The 13,422-nt window shown below is 47.2% G+C and overlaps 4 protein-coding genes across 4 annotated transcripts; 3 read left to right on the top strand and 1 right to left on the bottom strand.

Moving 5' to 3' along the window:
* The first annotated feature begins 805 nt into the window (after window positions 1-805).
* F5891DRAFT_276278 (uncharacterized protein) lies at window positions 806-2,381 on the top strand. The gene is made up of 8 exons (XM_041371177.1): window positions 806-1,020; window positions 1,077-1,200; window positions 1,251-1,341; window positions 1,398-1,478; window positions 1,537-1,587; window positions 1,646-1,744; window positions 2,015-2,293; window positions 2,350-2,381. The coding sequence occupies exons 2-7, from the start codon at window positions 1,164-1,166 to the stop codon at window positions 2,226-2,228; spliced, it is 573 nt and encodes a 190-aa protein (XP_041226557.1). The 5' UTR covers window positions 806-1,020; window positions 1,077-1,163; the 3' UTR covers window positions 2,229-2,293; window positions 2,350-2,381.
* A 1,338-nt stretch (window positions 2,382-3,719) lies between these two features.
* F5891DRAFT_1031119 (major facilitator superfamily domain-containing protein) lies at window positions 3,720-6,913 on the top strand. Its single transcript, XM_041361593.1, has 21 exons — window positions 3,720-4,331; window positions 4,385-4,442; window positions 4,491-4,546; window positions 4,606-4,620; window positions 4,675-4,694; window positions 4,751-4,811; window positions 4,867-4,923; window positions 4,980-5,033; window positions 5,086-5,148; window positions 5,203-5,264; window positions 5,320-5,335; window positions 5,399-5,433; window positions 5,491-5,509; window positions 5,565-5,665; window positions 5,766-5,873; window positions 5,925-5,975; window positions 6,033-6,085; window positions 6,137-6,271; window positions 6,321-6,426; window positions 6,479-6,579; window positions 6,629-6,913. Exons 1-21 carry the CDS (start codon window positions 4,143-4,145, stop codon window positions 6,790-6,792), a joined length of 1,524 nt encoding a protein of 507 aa, XP_041226558.1. The 5' UTR covers window positions 3,720-4,142; the 3' UTR covers window positions 6,793-6,913.
* A 1,226-nt stretch (window positions 6,914-8,139) lies between these two features.
* On the top strand, window positions 8,140-9,990 carry F5891DRAFT_1188079 (O-methyltransferase-domain-containing protein; the record flags this gene model as incomplete). Its single annotated transcript, XM_041366947.1, has 11 exons — window positions 8,140-8,379; window positions 8,435-8,615; window positions 8,665-8,900; window positions 8,956-8,970; window positions 9,017-9,077; window positions 9,131-9,270; window positions 9,318-9,422; window positions 9,474-9,570; window positions 9,620-9,690; window positions 9,742-9,863; window positions 9,915-9,990. 11 exons carry the CDS (start codon window positions 8,140-8,142, stop codon window positions 9,988-9,990), a joined length of 1,344 nt encoding a protein of 447 aa, XP_041226559.1.
* A 986-nt stretch (window positions 9,991-10,976) lies between these two features.
* On the bottom strand, window positions 10,977-12,823 carry F5891DRAFT_1188080 (O-methyltransferase-domain-containing protein; the record flags this gene model as incomplete). The annotated part of the gene is made up of 11 exons (XM_041366948.1): window positions 10,977-11,052; window positions 11,104-11,225; window positions 11,277-11,347; window positions 11,397-11,493; window positions 11,546-11,650; window positions 11,698-11,837; window positions 11,891-11,951; window positions 11,999-12,013; window positions 12,069-12,304; window positions 12,354-12,534; window positions 12,590-12,823. The coding sequence occupies 11 exons, from the start codon at window positions 12,821-12,823 to the stop codon at window positions 10,977-10,979; spliced, it is 1,338 nt and encodes a 445-aa protein (XP_041226560.1).
* Between the last annotated feature and the right edge of the window lie 599 nt (window positions 12,824-13,422).

Raw genomic sequence — 13,422 nt, forward strand, 5'->3', positions numbered from 1 at the left:
GGTTCCAGCTCACGTATCAACGCCGCTTACTAACTTACTTATCAATGGAAACCAGTTTCAATACCTCGTTGCGTGTCAATAATTGCCACTCCTCTGATGTGAATGAACTTTTTTTTTGATGCACTCCCTTGCAAATTCACGCAGTAGACGAAGAAGCGTAGTCCTGAGAAGTCTCACATACGAGCTTTTTCGAGCACCTTAGACGGTCATACAGATGGTAACAGTGAGATTTGATTGCCCCTCCCCTGATCTTCACTCATCCTGAACGATGAAAGGAGCGTGGCTGTCATTCTCAAGCTGCGGCCGTGCGTGCTTTCTCCTCAGCTCGGCTTCTTTTCATAACCAGGTGTCATTTAGACTCGGAAAGGCTCCCTCAACATCTTCTCATAGCTCATCTACAAGCAGTTTGTCGTGAGATGCCAAGAACTGAGGGCTCTGGATCTTCTAACCTGCACGGATAGAACTCAGGTACGAAGATGCCTACCGCTCAAGACGTCTAAAAAGATTCTACAGAAGTGGTCGCGTACGTCATATGGCAACAGTCCTTGCATGTTCAAAACGCTGACCTCCAGTGTACGACACGACTTTGTTTAACTTCCGTTTCAAGCGGACCAAAAAGTGTTGTGTGAGTTAACATGCTATTCAAATGTGTGGAGTAACACAATCATAGATCATTATAGCACGATGTGTACACGTATTGCCGATTACGCTCTCCACTTTTTTGTACGGGCCTCCGTTTCCAATTTTGCAAGAATGGAGAACGAGCCAGCTGACATGGCGTGTAATCCGGTAGCCTACATTCGTTTGCTATTTCCACTCTACCATTGACAGTGGCATTGCCGAATCTAACAAACTCAAAATTTTCACTGGTTTGAACAGTTGGTGTGAACAAGTAATCGACTCACCAGTGAAAGAGGAGCCTGGGTTATCCTCGTGACTGGCCTCATGACATGTGTCTCCGACACCATATCGTCAGGGGTTCGGTTGTGTGGAATGTCTTCATCCCATCACCATGTCCAAGTGCGTGGAGTAGAAAAAATAGATTCATACGACAGGGACGTTAATGCTGTCGCCAGAGAAGATGAAGAATACATCACGTACCCTGAGATATGCCAAGCTACTGAGAGGAGAACGCCGATTGGCACAGGCACATCTTGCAGAGGATGCTAGCGAAGCCGATCAATATTCTGCCAAAGTTTCGTATGTACCCTTCAGCATAATGCATGAAATATTATTAAAATATTTTCTAGGGTATTCGATTAAGATGGCCATGAAGCTTCCAGTATGTGCTGTGTGCTGTTTGCAGTTGCTAGGTCTGAGTTTCGTCAGAATTTTCCCAATGTAAGCCTTCCACACTGTACATCTTTCTTCTGGTTTTTATACCGCCAAACCAAAAGGCCTATACGCCTGAATATATTCATGGAGGGCCTCAGTCTTATGAGCACCCTCAGATATTTGACAACTGCCACTTTTCTAATGTTTGCACAAGTTGCTTGTGGCTCGCTCGACAAACACTTATCACATATATTTCTCTAGTCCTCCACGGATCTTTACTTCTATTCGCACCTTTGTGTCGGAGCATGGGATGTCGGTAATTATCTTGAGACTGCCTCGATCTTGTTCAACTCATCCTTGTACTTTATAGATTAGATAGGGGAGCTCTTTTTCCATCAAACGGCTTGATGATACGTGGTGGAATGGACACGTACTGCAAGGGAAACAAGGCAAGACCTGTATGGCGGGAGTCTACAGCTTTTTCTATCGAGGACAGACTACGACACGCGCGAGGACTACCGACTACGAGCCAGGACTCCTGCCACCGCGCCAGGACCCTTGCCACTCCCGACCTGTCCTGGCAGAGCGCCCCGCTCCAGTGGTCATGGTCGGCTACATCAGTTCCCTATCACCCATGGTGTAGCGGGGCGCTCTGGCGCGGCAGGTCGGGAGTGGCAGGAGTCCTAGCGCGGTAGCAGGAGTCCTGGCTCGTAGTCGGTAGTCCTCGCGCGTGTCGTAGTCTGTCCTCGATAGATAGAGCCGTAGCCTCCCGCTATAGAGGTTTGGCCTTGGTTCCCCTTGCAGTCCTCCCCGTTACAATGGCAACTGCCCGGAGGTATTTCTCCATGTTTTTAATGGCCACCGGGTACTGTAGTATGTTTAACTTATCTGAATTAGTCACAGCGGTCTGCGTGTTCTTTAGGTTCTACTCTAGCATCGATCTGGGAGGCTAATGCGATTCCACGACCACCTGCGAAACGGATTTAATAAACGAGTTTGGGGTAACATAAGAAAACGTGTAAGCATTTTATATATGCTACTCTTGATTTGTGCCCTAATAATCATTATTCTTAGAATGGGGGTTATACATTATTACATCTGGAAGGCAAATTAGAGCCCACAATACCATAAATATATGATTGTCGCGTTATGCGCCCGCCGCCCTTCCACTTGCAAGTTTCCTTAGTTTTGGTAGGTGTGCAATAGTGACTCATTATTCCATGTTTTTAACTTCCATGAAGTGACACGTTGGATGTTGATCCCCTCTCACAAGCCTGTACATTGGAACATACCTGTACGCTCAATCACACGTTCCTGGGGGAATGTTCCTCATACCAGTAAGAGTCTGGGATGTCCATACATTAAAGCCTGGTCATTTCAAAGCAGCCGTCGGAAAGAATGCTTTCACTGCTGATCCGAGGTGTTCCTGCCTCTGTGTGGGGAAACGTATTTTCCACCTTGAAATCGATCAGACTCAGCGATCATATCACACACTCACATCTATCTGATGAAAGATTTACCCCACAAGTGTCGTTCCAATTCATTCCCCGCCGTTTTTTCCAGCCTGTGCGCCACAATCGAGGACCGCCGCGGTTCAGATCTCTATTCCGGGGGGTGCTATTTGCACCGTGCGGTCATTTGTCTGGTATCGATTCAGGCTAAGAACGCTCAATACGATTTTTTACATATGTTTCCTCCACCCATCAATATCTGCGGCTCGACGAATTTGGTGATGGCCTCTTGCCAAGACTGAGCACGACTCGCCGTGAGCATCACTTGGGTTCAAGGTGAAAAACAATATGTGGTCAGTCGAAGCAACCAAAATAATTTCGGATCTCATCCCACAAATACATTGGAGGATCAAATCTAAGCATATATCGATATTGCTAGTTGTATCTTGTTCAACCTGCCGCAGCAACTTATCATGTCGCCATTTCAAACCCTAACCCGTCCTCGGACGGCGTTCCTGTTCAACATATTGAGTCGGCTCGGTGGTTTTGCTGCGTTTCACAGGGTGCGCTGTTTGCGATCACTTGTGTGTGACAAGGCACCACTTCAGTGGAGTCAGATGACGAGCTACTTTTTAACTGTATGAGACCTGCGGGACAAGACGTCAGCTGAAGATCCAAAGGCTAAAGAACCCACGGTTGACCCCAAAGGTAAATGTAAGGCAAACGCTCCAGGCGGCTCAGGATTCCCAGCGAAGGGAAGTGGAACGCAACAGAACTTGGCGCTGGTGGACACTGTGATTGCGTGAGCCTGAGGGCCATAGTAAGCATACACCAAACATACACTGTGGAGACATTCAACTGCAGCCGCGCAATCTTGGAATCAAGTATTGTTCTCAACAGCGGATTGGAACATCACATTAATAGGCTACTATCACTTCAAATATTGTGGCAGGTAGTACATGCATAAGCATTGACTCTCATGTATCGTGTATGCGTAAATAAAGCATTCAACTACATCGTGTGAAAGCTATTTGTCAGTCAAACTGTAGTTGGTGCGGCCTCGACGTGATTGCCGACTTGCGAAACGACCCTCTAAACCGTTTGCCATGTAACTCTTGTCCCCTCGTATCCCCGCCATGGTATAATTAGACACAAAGCTGCCGATAATTCTTGTACATGCTGATATAGGGTCACGGAGTTGGTGGGGTGAGTGTCACTGGCAGCCTAAACATATTCCCTGGTGATGAGTATTCTGGTCGTTTTCCACTTCTGGACTGAGCGGGTTCATTTAATTCATTAAAGGTATCACGATAACGCCTCCAGTGACCCTAGTCCCCGGTATAAAAGGCAGCCATTTGGGTGGCTGGATTACCGCGCTAAGTCGGCGTAACCTTTCGTTGATCTTCCCTGCCCTATATGTCTATCCAGGAAGAGAAGAAATCCGATTCTTTTACAGAAAATGTTGTCCCAGTGCCGGATGACGGTGATGACTTCAGGTTGTTGAGTGCAGACGCGAGGAAGGCAGCAGAACGGGCACTGGTGCGCAAATTGGACTGCAGACTGATGCCTACTGCTGTGGTCATATACCTCTTGAACTATATTGATGTATGCACACATCCATTTATGAATCTCATTGTGCTCATGTGTACTATGCATAGCGTGTTGCTATTACTGCTGCGCGGCTGCAAGGTTTAGAGCAAGATCTCGGATTGACAAGTGAGTGAAGTGGACCACCGTATTATTCATGCTTAATCGATCCACTAGCCGTTCAGTATGAAACCATTCTGGCTATTCTTTATGTTACTTATTGCCCGGCACAAGTAAGCAAATTTTCTGCAGACTCATGCGAACTTACTCATAACATCTCATCTGCAACCAGATACCTTCGAACATGGTTTGTTTGTGTGCTATTATCTGTGAATGTAAGACTGATTTTGATTGTCAACAGATTTTGAGCTGGATTTCACGGTTGGTTGTGATTGCAAATATACTGATCTGGTCGATACTAACGAGACGTGACTTAGACCATCTATTTATATTGGGGCCTGCGTTATTGGATGGGGTCTTACCAGTGCTTTGACTGGAGTAAGTTTTGTTGGGAAGTTGCAACTGCGATTCGTGCTTGCTAACCGCCGCGCAGGTCACTACTAATTATTCGGGCATCATGGCTTGCCGTGTATTCATTGGTCTTCCTGAGGTAAAAATTTCCTTTTGATAATCATGTGCGCCCTGAACGAGTGCGGCTTTCCATAGGCTGCGTTCTATCCTGGTGTCATGTATCTGCTTTCGCGTTGGTATACCAGGAAGGTGAACATCATATTTTTAGAATCATAGGTTGCAACTTATGCAACAAATTTAGGAACTCGCCGTGCGGTCAGCCTGGTTCTATTGTGGTCTTTTAATCTCGAATGCATTTGGAAGCGTGAGCGTGTTGTCGTCACAGGGACTGCGACGCCTTGATAACGATCCTTTTTAGTTGATTGCAGCTGGAATTCTCGGAAAAATGCAAGGTGTACTAGGACTTTCGGCCTGGAGATGGTAAGACCATCTGTATTCTCAGGAACAGTGCCCTAACCGGGGTTTCGTATCGCAGGTTATTCTACATAGAGGTATATGTTATGCAACCCCTGGATATTGATCTTCTGTGCTGATTGGCCACTTTCTCGGCATAGGGCGCCATCACTATGTCCTTTGGCTTCTTGACCATGTGCGTTTTTGCGAGTTTCTATTTTTACTCAAAGTTAACAGCCACGGTTTTGTCCAGGTGGCTTCTTCCAGATTTTGTAAGCAGAACATCTTTAGAATGAGTTCCGGCCGGTCTGACATGACGTCGCATAGCCCCACAACACTCGATGGCTTAATGCAGCGGAACGCCGCTTGGGTCAAGTTCGCCTTGCAGAAGATGCAGGGGAGGCCGACAAGGATTCTGATGACCTTACGTAAGCCCAGCTCGAGTTCCATCCTTTCCTATTGGGGTTGCTGACAAGGTGCTACCTCATACAACTTTTGTTAATCGGAAAATTGTTCGGAACATCACAGCATTTACGATGGGTTGTGGATGGCTCTCAAGGATCCGAAGACCATAATTTTCATGTTTATGGGCTGCTCGCAACTTCTAGGCCTGAGTTACATCAACTTTTTCCCCACGTAAGTATATGAACAGTCTTGTAGCTATTGCGCTAACATCTACCGAGATAGCTTGACTGCCACGCTTGGTTACGACAATACTATTACATTTTTAATGGCAGCGTAAGCATGACATCCCATTGTTACATGCACAGCCGTGGCTCACCGTCTGATCGCCAGCCCTCCATGGATATTCGCATCAGCCTGCTGCGTACTCAACGCATGGCACGCAGGTACGTCTGATCCCTGGTAATGCAACACAGTCATTTTGACAGAATGAATAGATAAGTCTGGAGAGCGATTCTTCCATATCACTTCCTGGTGGTGGGTAGTCATCCTTGGATATATCGTCTCTCTATCCACCATGGCTACGGGCGGGCGGTACTTTTCCTTGTTCCTGATGACCACAGGATATTGCGGCAAGTTCTGATTATAACGCTGAATATAAGCCTGACACGTTTCCAAAAGGATTTGCCTTGACATTGACCTGGGTTTCAAACGCCATTCCTCGTCCACCGGCAAAACGCGCCGTAGCCATGGGTCTTGTCAACGGGTTTGGAAACCTCGGTAATATGTAAGGCTTTCATGGTCAGCATACTGTCGGATCGCTTGACAAGATTTCATAGGATGGGCTCGTATGTCTGGAATGCTTCGTGGGGTCCTCAATACCATCAATCCATGATCATAGCATTGTGCAGTCTCGTTTTGTCCACAATCCTGAGCCTTTGTGAGCAAAGTCACAACTTGACCGTTCTGATGTACTCACCTATTGATAGTAATGCGGTGGATATTAATCAAAGAGAATAAGAACATGGATATGGAGGAGAAAAAATTAATGGAGGGCCCTGGCCGTGCACGTATTGAAGAGGCTGCTAAATTGGAGGGGATTACATTCGAGGAGGCTATGACAAGAAGGAAGGGCTTCAGGTACCTCTATTGATTATTTTTTTTGCTTCAGATTATAGTGCTTCGGGGTATTGTTGGACATAACTCGTCATAAGCCCTTTGTGACTTTGTCTATTGATATTTAAATTTTGCACCAAACACATACAAATATGCTGTGTTTCGTTGAGTGAACTTTTTAATTTAAATGACTAGTCCGCATTATGCTGCATGAAATTGCTATCGCGTGGTCTTGCATCCATGCAGTTACTTCTCTGCCATGAAATAAATATGTTTCTGCGACCTGCCACGCTGGCAGAACCTGCCAGTTCTGCCGGCAGGACTACATCCAAATGATAGTTCTGCCCACGGTGACCGGGCGTGATGATATCTTATCATCGAACCAGCCGGCACACTACGACCATAACAATAAACCCGAAGTAGAGCGGTACTTCACGTTTTGTTGACGGTCTCCACGCTGCGGAGACGTTGCGTCAGACCCATCCTTACTTAGGCTTGGAGCCCCAGCTTCTGACACAATCGGCTATCGCTCATCGAGATGTTGGACAGTCACACTACACCAGAATGTACGGTATGTACATCATGAAAGACAATCATTTGATAGCATTTTGCTGACAAATTACCGTTCACACATCTCTTGGTGGCAATTGGGCGTTCTGTTGTGCAGAACGGTTCAACCATCATGATCGTTGAATTAGGGAGAACATATAATCATTTGATAACATTTTGCTGACAGGTCATTGTTCACACATCTCTTGATGGCAACTGAGCGTCTTTTGTGCAGAACCCTCCAACCATGTCATGGCATTGCCACGGCCTCAGGCTTCCAATAATTGTGACTACTGCAATTTTGGAAACCGCTCGAAACTCAAATATCGATGTTCAGTGGCACCTGACGTTCAGAACCCTGCTCACTTACTGAGTAATGAGGGCATGAGCTTGCACAATGCATTTCAAACAGCCAACCCATGGCATTGCGGCAGTAGACTATTTGGGATTCCAGGGTTCTTTATCTTATCAATTCTCAGGAGAATCCATGCACGTTGATTTCTCGGGCGTACGCCAAGGACATGTGCCATGTCTGGCAGCCTTATGGGGATGGACACTGCGAAGGTCTGCACTGTCAATCTTGTGATAAGCCATTGAGCCTGTGGAATCAATCTGACTGGATGCCTGGGGCAGGCCACCTTCTGGGAGCATCAGAAGCTGTCGGGCCTGTAGCCGTCTTCTGGCTAGAAGGACATGTCGCAAGATGGAAGGCTTCAAGGAGTAAAGCTTTTGGTCGCTTCCCTGTGGAAAAGATATAAAGGCTTGCGAATTGATTAATGATTGCTCAGCCTTCCATCACCTTTGTTCACTCTTTCGCAAGCTCCTTACAAATACTATGACTATGACCAACAAGGCAAAGCTCGAGGCACTCCTGACTCTGATCAACACATCCGCACGAGATGCCATCGCGTTGTACGAGCAGTATGGTGATGTTCCCGCCATCGACCAGGCCGAACTCCACCCGTTGGACAGTGCGGTCGACCAGGTGGCTTTGAAGAGTGCCGTTCGTACTCTTGAAGGTGCTTGTGCTCAGATATGCGCGACACTCGCTCCACCTGCCCATACTGCGATTAACGTGAGAACTTAGATAATATAATATATTTTGCTTTTGCTCATCGGATTGCACGCAGCTTGTCCAAGTGTATGATCATGCTTGCATCCGAGTGGTTGCTCGGGAACGTGTTTCGGATATTCTGTTGAGGTACCCCAAGGGTCTTCACGTCAACGAGCTCGCCAAAAAAATCAGCGTAGAGCCAAAGAAACTGGCCAGGATCATGCGCCTCCTAGCCACGAGGGGTTGCTACAACGAAGGTAAGAAGTCATTTGTTGCCTGGTTCGATTTCTTCTCACACTGCGGCAGTCGACACGGACGTTTTTGCCAACAACCGACTGTCTCTAATCCTACTCGACGAAAATCCTGTCAAATTCATGATCTTGCTTCATGTGGACCTGATTACCAAGGGAGGATCTGTTTTCTATGAGACGCTCAAAGATCCGAAGATCGCCTACTCGTATGAACCGACGGTTGCACCCATGATGTACGCCATTGACAAAAACGGAACCGAAGGAACGATCTTCGATTGGATGGCGCGGCATGTATGTTTTCAAATATCGCCCGTCAGAAAGCCTTACTCATATGATTTACTCGTAGGACGGCCAACGCGAGGTCGGGATTTTGTCGCTTCGCACGATCATTCTGACATCTCTAGTAGGCTTATCACACATCGATGAGAGGTCTGAACGGCATCATGGGCTCTCTCGCCGTCCTGGCCCGTAAGCATTTCAGCACCCAAAGATGAGATAATTTTATGCTTACTCGATGATAGATTTCCCATTCGAAAAGTACTCGACGGTCGTCGATGTTGGAGGAGGTATCGGAGCATTTTCTCTGCCTTTGGCTAACACGCACAAAAACGTCAAAATCACGATCCACGATCTTCCGGAAGCATTAGTCCAGACGAGAGACGTAAGCCAGTAAGCCAATGTGCTTGTCACCAAATTGATGGGATCTAGCTCTGGGCGAAAGAATGCCCCGAAGCCCTGGCAGAAGACAGAGTCGAGTTCGTGGACTTGAACTTCTTCGAACAAGTGCCCGTCAAGGGCAAGGACATCTACTACGTAAGTGCTAAACTCTGTGAGGACAAACTGCGAAGTTAACGGTGACCGCAGCTCAGAAATATCATCCACGACTGGCCCGACCACGAGTCTACGATCATTCTTTCAAACATTCGCAAGGCGCTCGGTCCAAACAGCCGCGTCCTCATCCGTATGTCGAATATAGCGCCATCATCGTCCCGCAGTCTGACAAATTTTAGATGACTACGTGCTCCGTGGGCTCAGCCGCAAGCAGGCAGCAATAGAAGCTCCGGAGCTCGGAGCTGCTTCGGTATGTCATATCTGCTGATCTGCATCCACCTTTTTTCATCACCGCATCTAGGCTCCTGAACCCCTTCTTGCAAACTTTGGTGTTGGAAATATGCGTTCATACCAGCAAGACATGACTATGTTGTTCGCCCACAACGCAAAGGAGCGAACATTGCAAGACTCCCTCGCACTCGCGTGAGCAACACTCGATTGCTGCCTTGGTTTCACCTGATTGGTTTGGAATAGTACCGTCGCCGGCCTGAAACTGGAGAAGGTCTGGGACCTCGCTGAATCATGCGTCTTGGAGTATTCTGCCGCATAAGATTTCGCGGATTAATTAGATGTGTTCATCCACATATATCATACTGTACGCCACATCCTTACCAGAATACCCCTCGATGATACACCCCCTTATTCCTCAGATGCATGTCTGGCCTTCCCTTCCCTGGCTACTATTCGCGCTCACAAAAAAAGCAGTGAACTCCAGCGATACGCATACTGAAGATCTTTCCGCCCCATTTTTCCTAATTCACAGAATTAGAATTTTCGATATCCCCAACTCCATGTTCGGGGCACTCGGTCACATTGAATTACAGTTAAGTCACAGAATATAGCGGAATTACACTTTGACAATTCTGTCGGTTTTCATTGCAAACTAATCTTTTTTGGCTGCTGGACTTCTTCAGCAGTGCCAAATCGCAAACTATGCATTCATTATTGCTATGTAAATAATATAATGACACCTGCGCTACTGTTGTCTCCAATGACGAAAACACATGGCATTCTCTTTCTCCTACAAGTTATTATAATGGTGCAAGTAAAGACAACAAACGAAAACAACAATTTGAAGTCACGGAGAATGAGATGAATTCAATCAATTTCTATCTTCTGAACAACTGGCTGAACCTTTTCAAATCAACCTATCGCAGATCGCTGATCAGCGAGTCCGTCTGGACCTCGGGCTGTATGGTGCGACAAGTACCCCAATGGCCTGATGACAGGAAACTGTGTAAAGATTTCACAGATAATGACGTGTCTGAGCTAGCAGATTAATGACTGTGGCTGGCATTGCACGAACCAGTATCACAGATCGGACATAGTCAGGAGAAATTTAGGGCGAAAAGGTTTTCCAGATGGGCATTGCAGGTATTTGATTCTTTATTTGTTAACACGAATAGAAGTTAAGGAGAGTGAGGTTACACGTGCATCTGAGGAATAAGGGGGTGTATCATCGACGCGTGTTGTGGTAGGTATGTGGCGTGCAGTATGATATATGTGGATGAACACATCTAATCAGCTCACGAAATATTATGCGGCAGAATACTCCATGACGCATGATTCAGCGAGGTCCCAGACCTTCTCCAGTTTCAGGCCGGCGACGGTACTATTCCGAACCAATCAGGTGAAACCAAGGCAGTAATCGAACGTTACTCACGTGAGTGCCAGGAAGTCTTGCAATGTTCGCTCCTTTGCGTTGTGGGCGAACAACATAGTCATGTCTTGCTGGTATGAACGCATATTTCCAACACCAAAGTTTGCAAGAAGAGGTTCAGGTGCCTAGGTACGGGGATGAACAAAGGTGGATGTAGATCAGCAGAGATGACATACCGAAGCAACTCCGAGCTCTGAATGGTCTATTGCTGCCTGCTTGCGGCTGAGCTGACGGAGCACGTAGTCATCTGAAATTTGTCAGACTGCGGGACGATGATGGCGCTATATTCGACATACGGATGAGGACGCGGCTGTTTGGACCGAGCGCCTTGCGAATGTTTGAAAGAATGATCGTAGACTCGTGGTCGGGCCAGTCGTGGATGATATTTCTGAGCTGCGGTACACCGTTAACTTCGCAGTTTGTCCTCACAGAGTTTAGCACTTACGTAGTAGATGTCCTTGCCCTTGACGGGCACTTGTTCGAAGAAGTTCAAGTCCACGAACTCGACTCTGTCTTCTGCCAGGGCTTCGGGGCATTCTTTCGCCCAGAGCTAGATTCCATCAATTTGGTGACAAGCACATTGGCTTGCTGGCTTACGTCTCTCGTCTGGACTAATGCTTCCGGAAGATCGTGGATCGTGATTTTGACGTTTTTGTGCGTGTTAGCCAAAGGCAGAGAAAATGCTCCGACACCTCCTCCAACATCGACGACCGTCGAGTACTTTTCGAATGGGAAATCTATCATCGAGTAAGCATAAAATTATCTCATCTTTGGGTGCTGAAATGCTTACGGGCCAGGACGGCGAGGGAGCCCATGATGCCGTTCAGGCCTCTCATCGATGTGTGATAGGCCTACTAGAGATGTCAGAATGATCGTGCGAAGCAACCAAAATCCCTACCTCGCGTTGGCCGTCCTACGAGTAAACCATATGAGCAAGACTTTCTGACGAGCGATATTTGAAAACATACATGCCGCGCCATCCAATCGAAGATCGTGCCTTCGGTTCCATTTTTGTCAATGGAGTACATCACGGGTGCAACCGTCGGTTCATACGAGTAGGCGATCTTCGGATCTTTGAGCGTCTCATAGAAAACAGATCCTCCTTTGGTAATTAGGTCCACGTGAAGCAAGATCATGTATTTGACAGGATTTTCTTCGAGTAGGATTAGAGACAGTCGGTTGTTGGCAAAAACGTCCGTGTCGACTGCCGCAGTGTGAGAAGAAATCGAACCAGGCAACAAATGGCTCCTTACCTTCGTTGTAGCAACCTCTCGTGGCTAGGAGGCGCATGATCCTGGCCAGTTTCTTTGGCTCTACGCTGATTTTTTTGGCGAGCTCGTTGACGTGAAGACCCTTGGGGTACTTCAACAGAATATCCGAGACACGTTCCCGAGCAACCACTCGGACGCAAGCATGATCATACACTTGGACAAGCTGCGTGCAATCCGATGAGCAAAAGCAAAATATATTATATCATCCAAGTTCTCACGTTAACCGCAGTATGGGCAGGTGGAGCGAGTGTCGTGCATATCTGCGCACAAGCACCTTCAAGAATACGAACGGCACTCTTCAAAGCCACCTGGTCGACCGCACTGTCCAACGGGTGGAGTTCGACCTGGTCGATGGCGGGAACATCACCATACTGCTCGTACAACGCAATGGCATCCCGTGCGGATGTGTTGATCAGAGTCAGGAGTGCCTCGAGTTTTGCCTTGTTGGCCATCGTCGTAGTATTTGTAAGGAGCTTGCGAAAGAGTGAACAAAGGTGATGGAAGGCTGAGCAAACAATTCGCAAGCCTTTATATTTTTTCCATAGTGGAGCGACTGCAAGCCTTGCTTCTTGTGGAGGTGACCTACCCCGGTCATCTAGTTGAATAAATTTCACACGCTCAATGGCTTATCACAAGATTAACAATGCAGACCTTCGCGCAGCATCTATTCCCATCACGCTGCCGGACATGAGACTTGCAGATTTCCTTGGCGTACGCCAGAGAAATCAACATGCGTAAATTATTTCTAGTTTTCCTGGGAATTGATAAGATATTGTCGGAATCTTGAAATCCCAAATAGTCTACCGTCGCAGTGCCTTGGTTTGGCTGTCCGTTATGCAGGGTGCCAGTCTACGCCCGATATTTAGCAAGTGAGCGGGGTCCTGAGCGTCAAGTGCCGCTGAACAAGAGTGCTTGAGTTTCGAGTGGTTTCCCAAATTGCAGCAACAGTTGAATACTTTCATGGAAGCCTGAGGCCGCGGCTATGTCATATAATCGGATACGGTTGAACGGTTCTGCACGAGAAGACGCCCAACTGCCATCAAGAAATGTG

This window comes from Suillus fuscotomentosus (genome assembly GCF_016647785.1).
Source record: "Suillus fuscotomentosus strain FC203 chromosome Unknown F5891scaffold_24, whole genome shotgun sequence".
Taxonomy (NCBI): Eukaryota; Fungi; Basidiomycota; class Agaricomycetes; order Boletales; family Suillaceae; genus Suillus; species Suillus fuscotomentosus.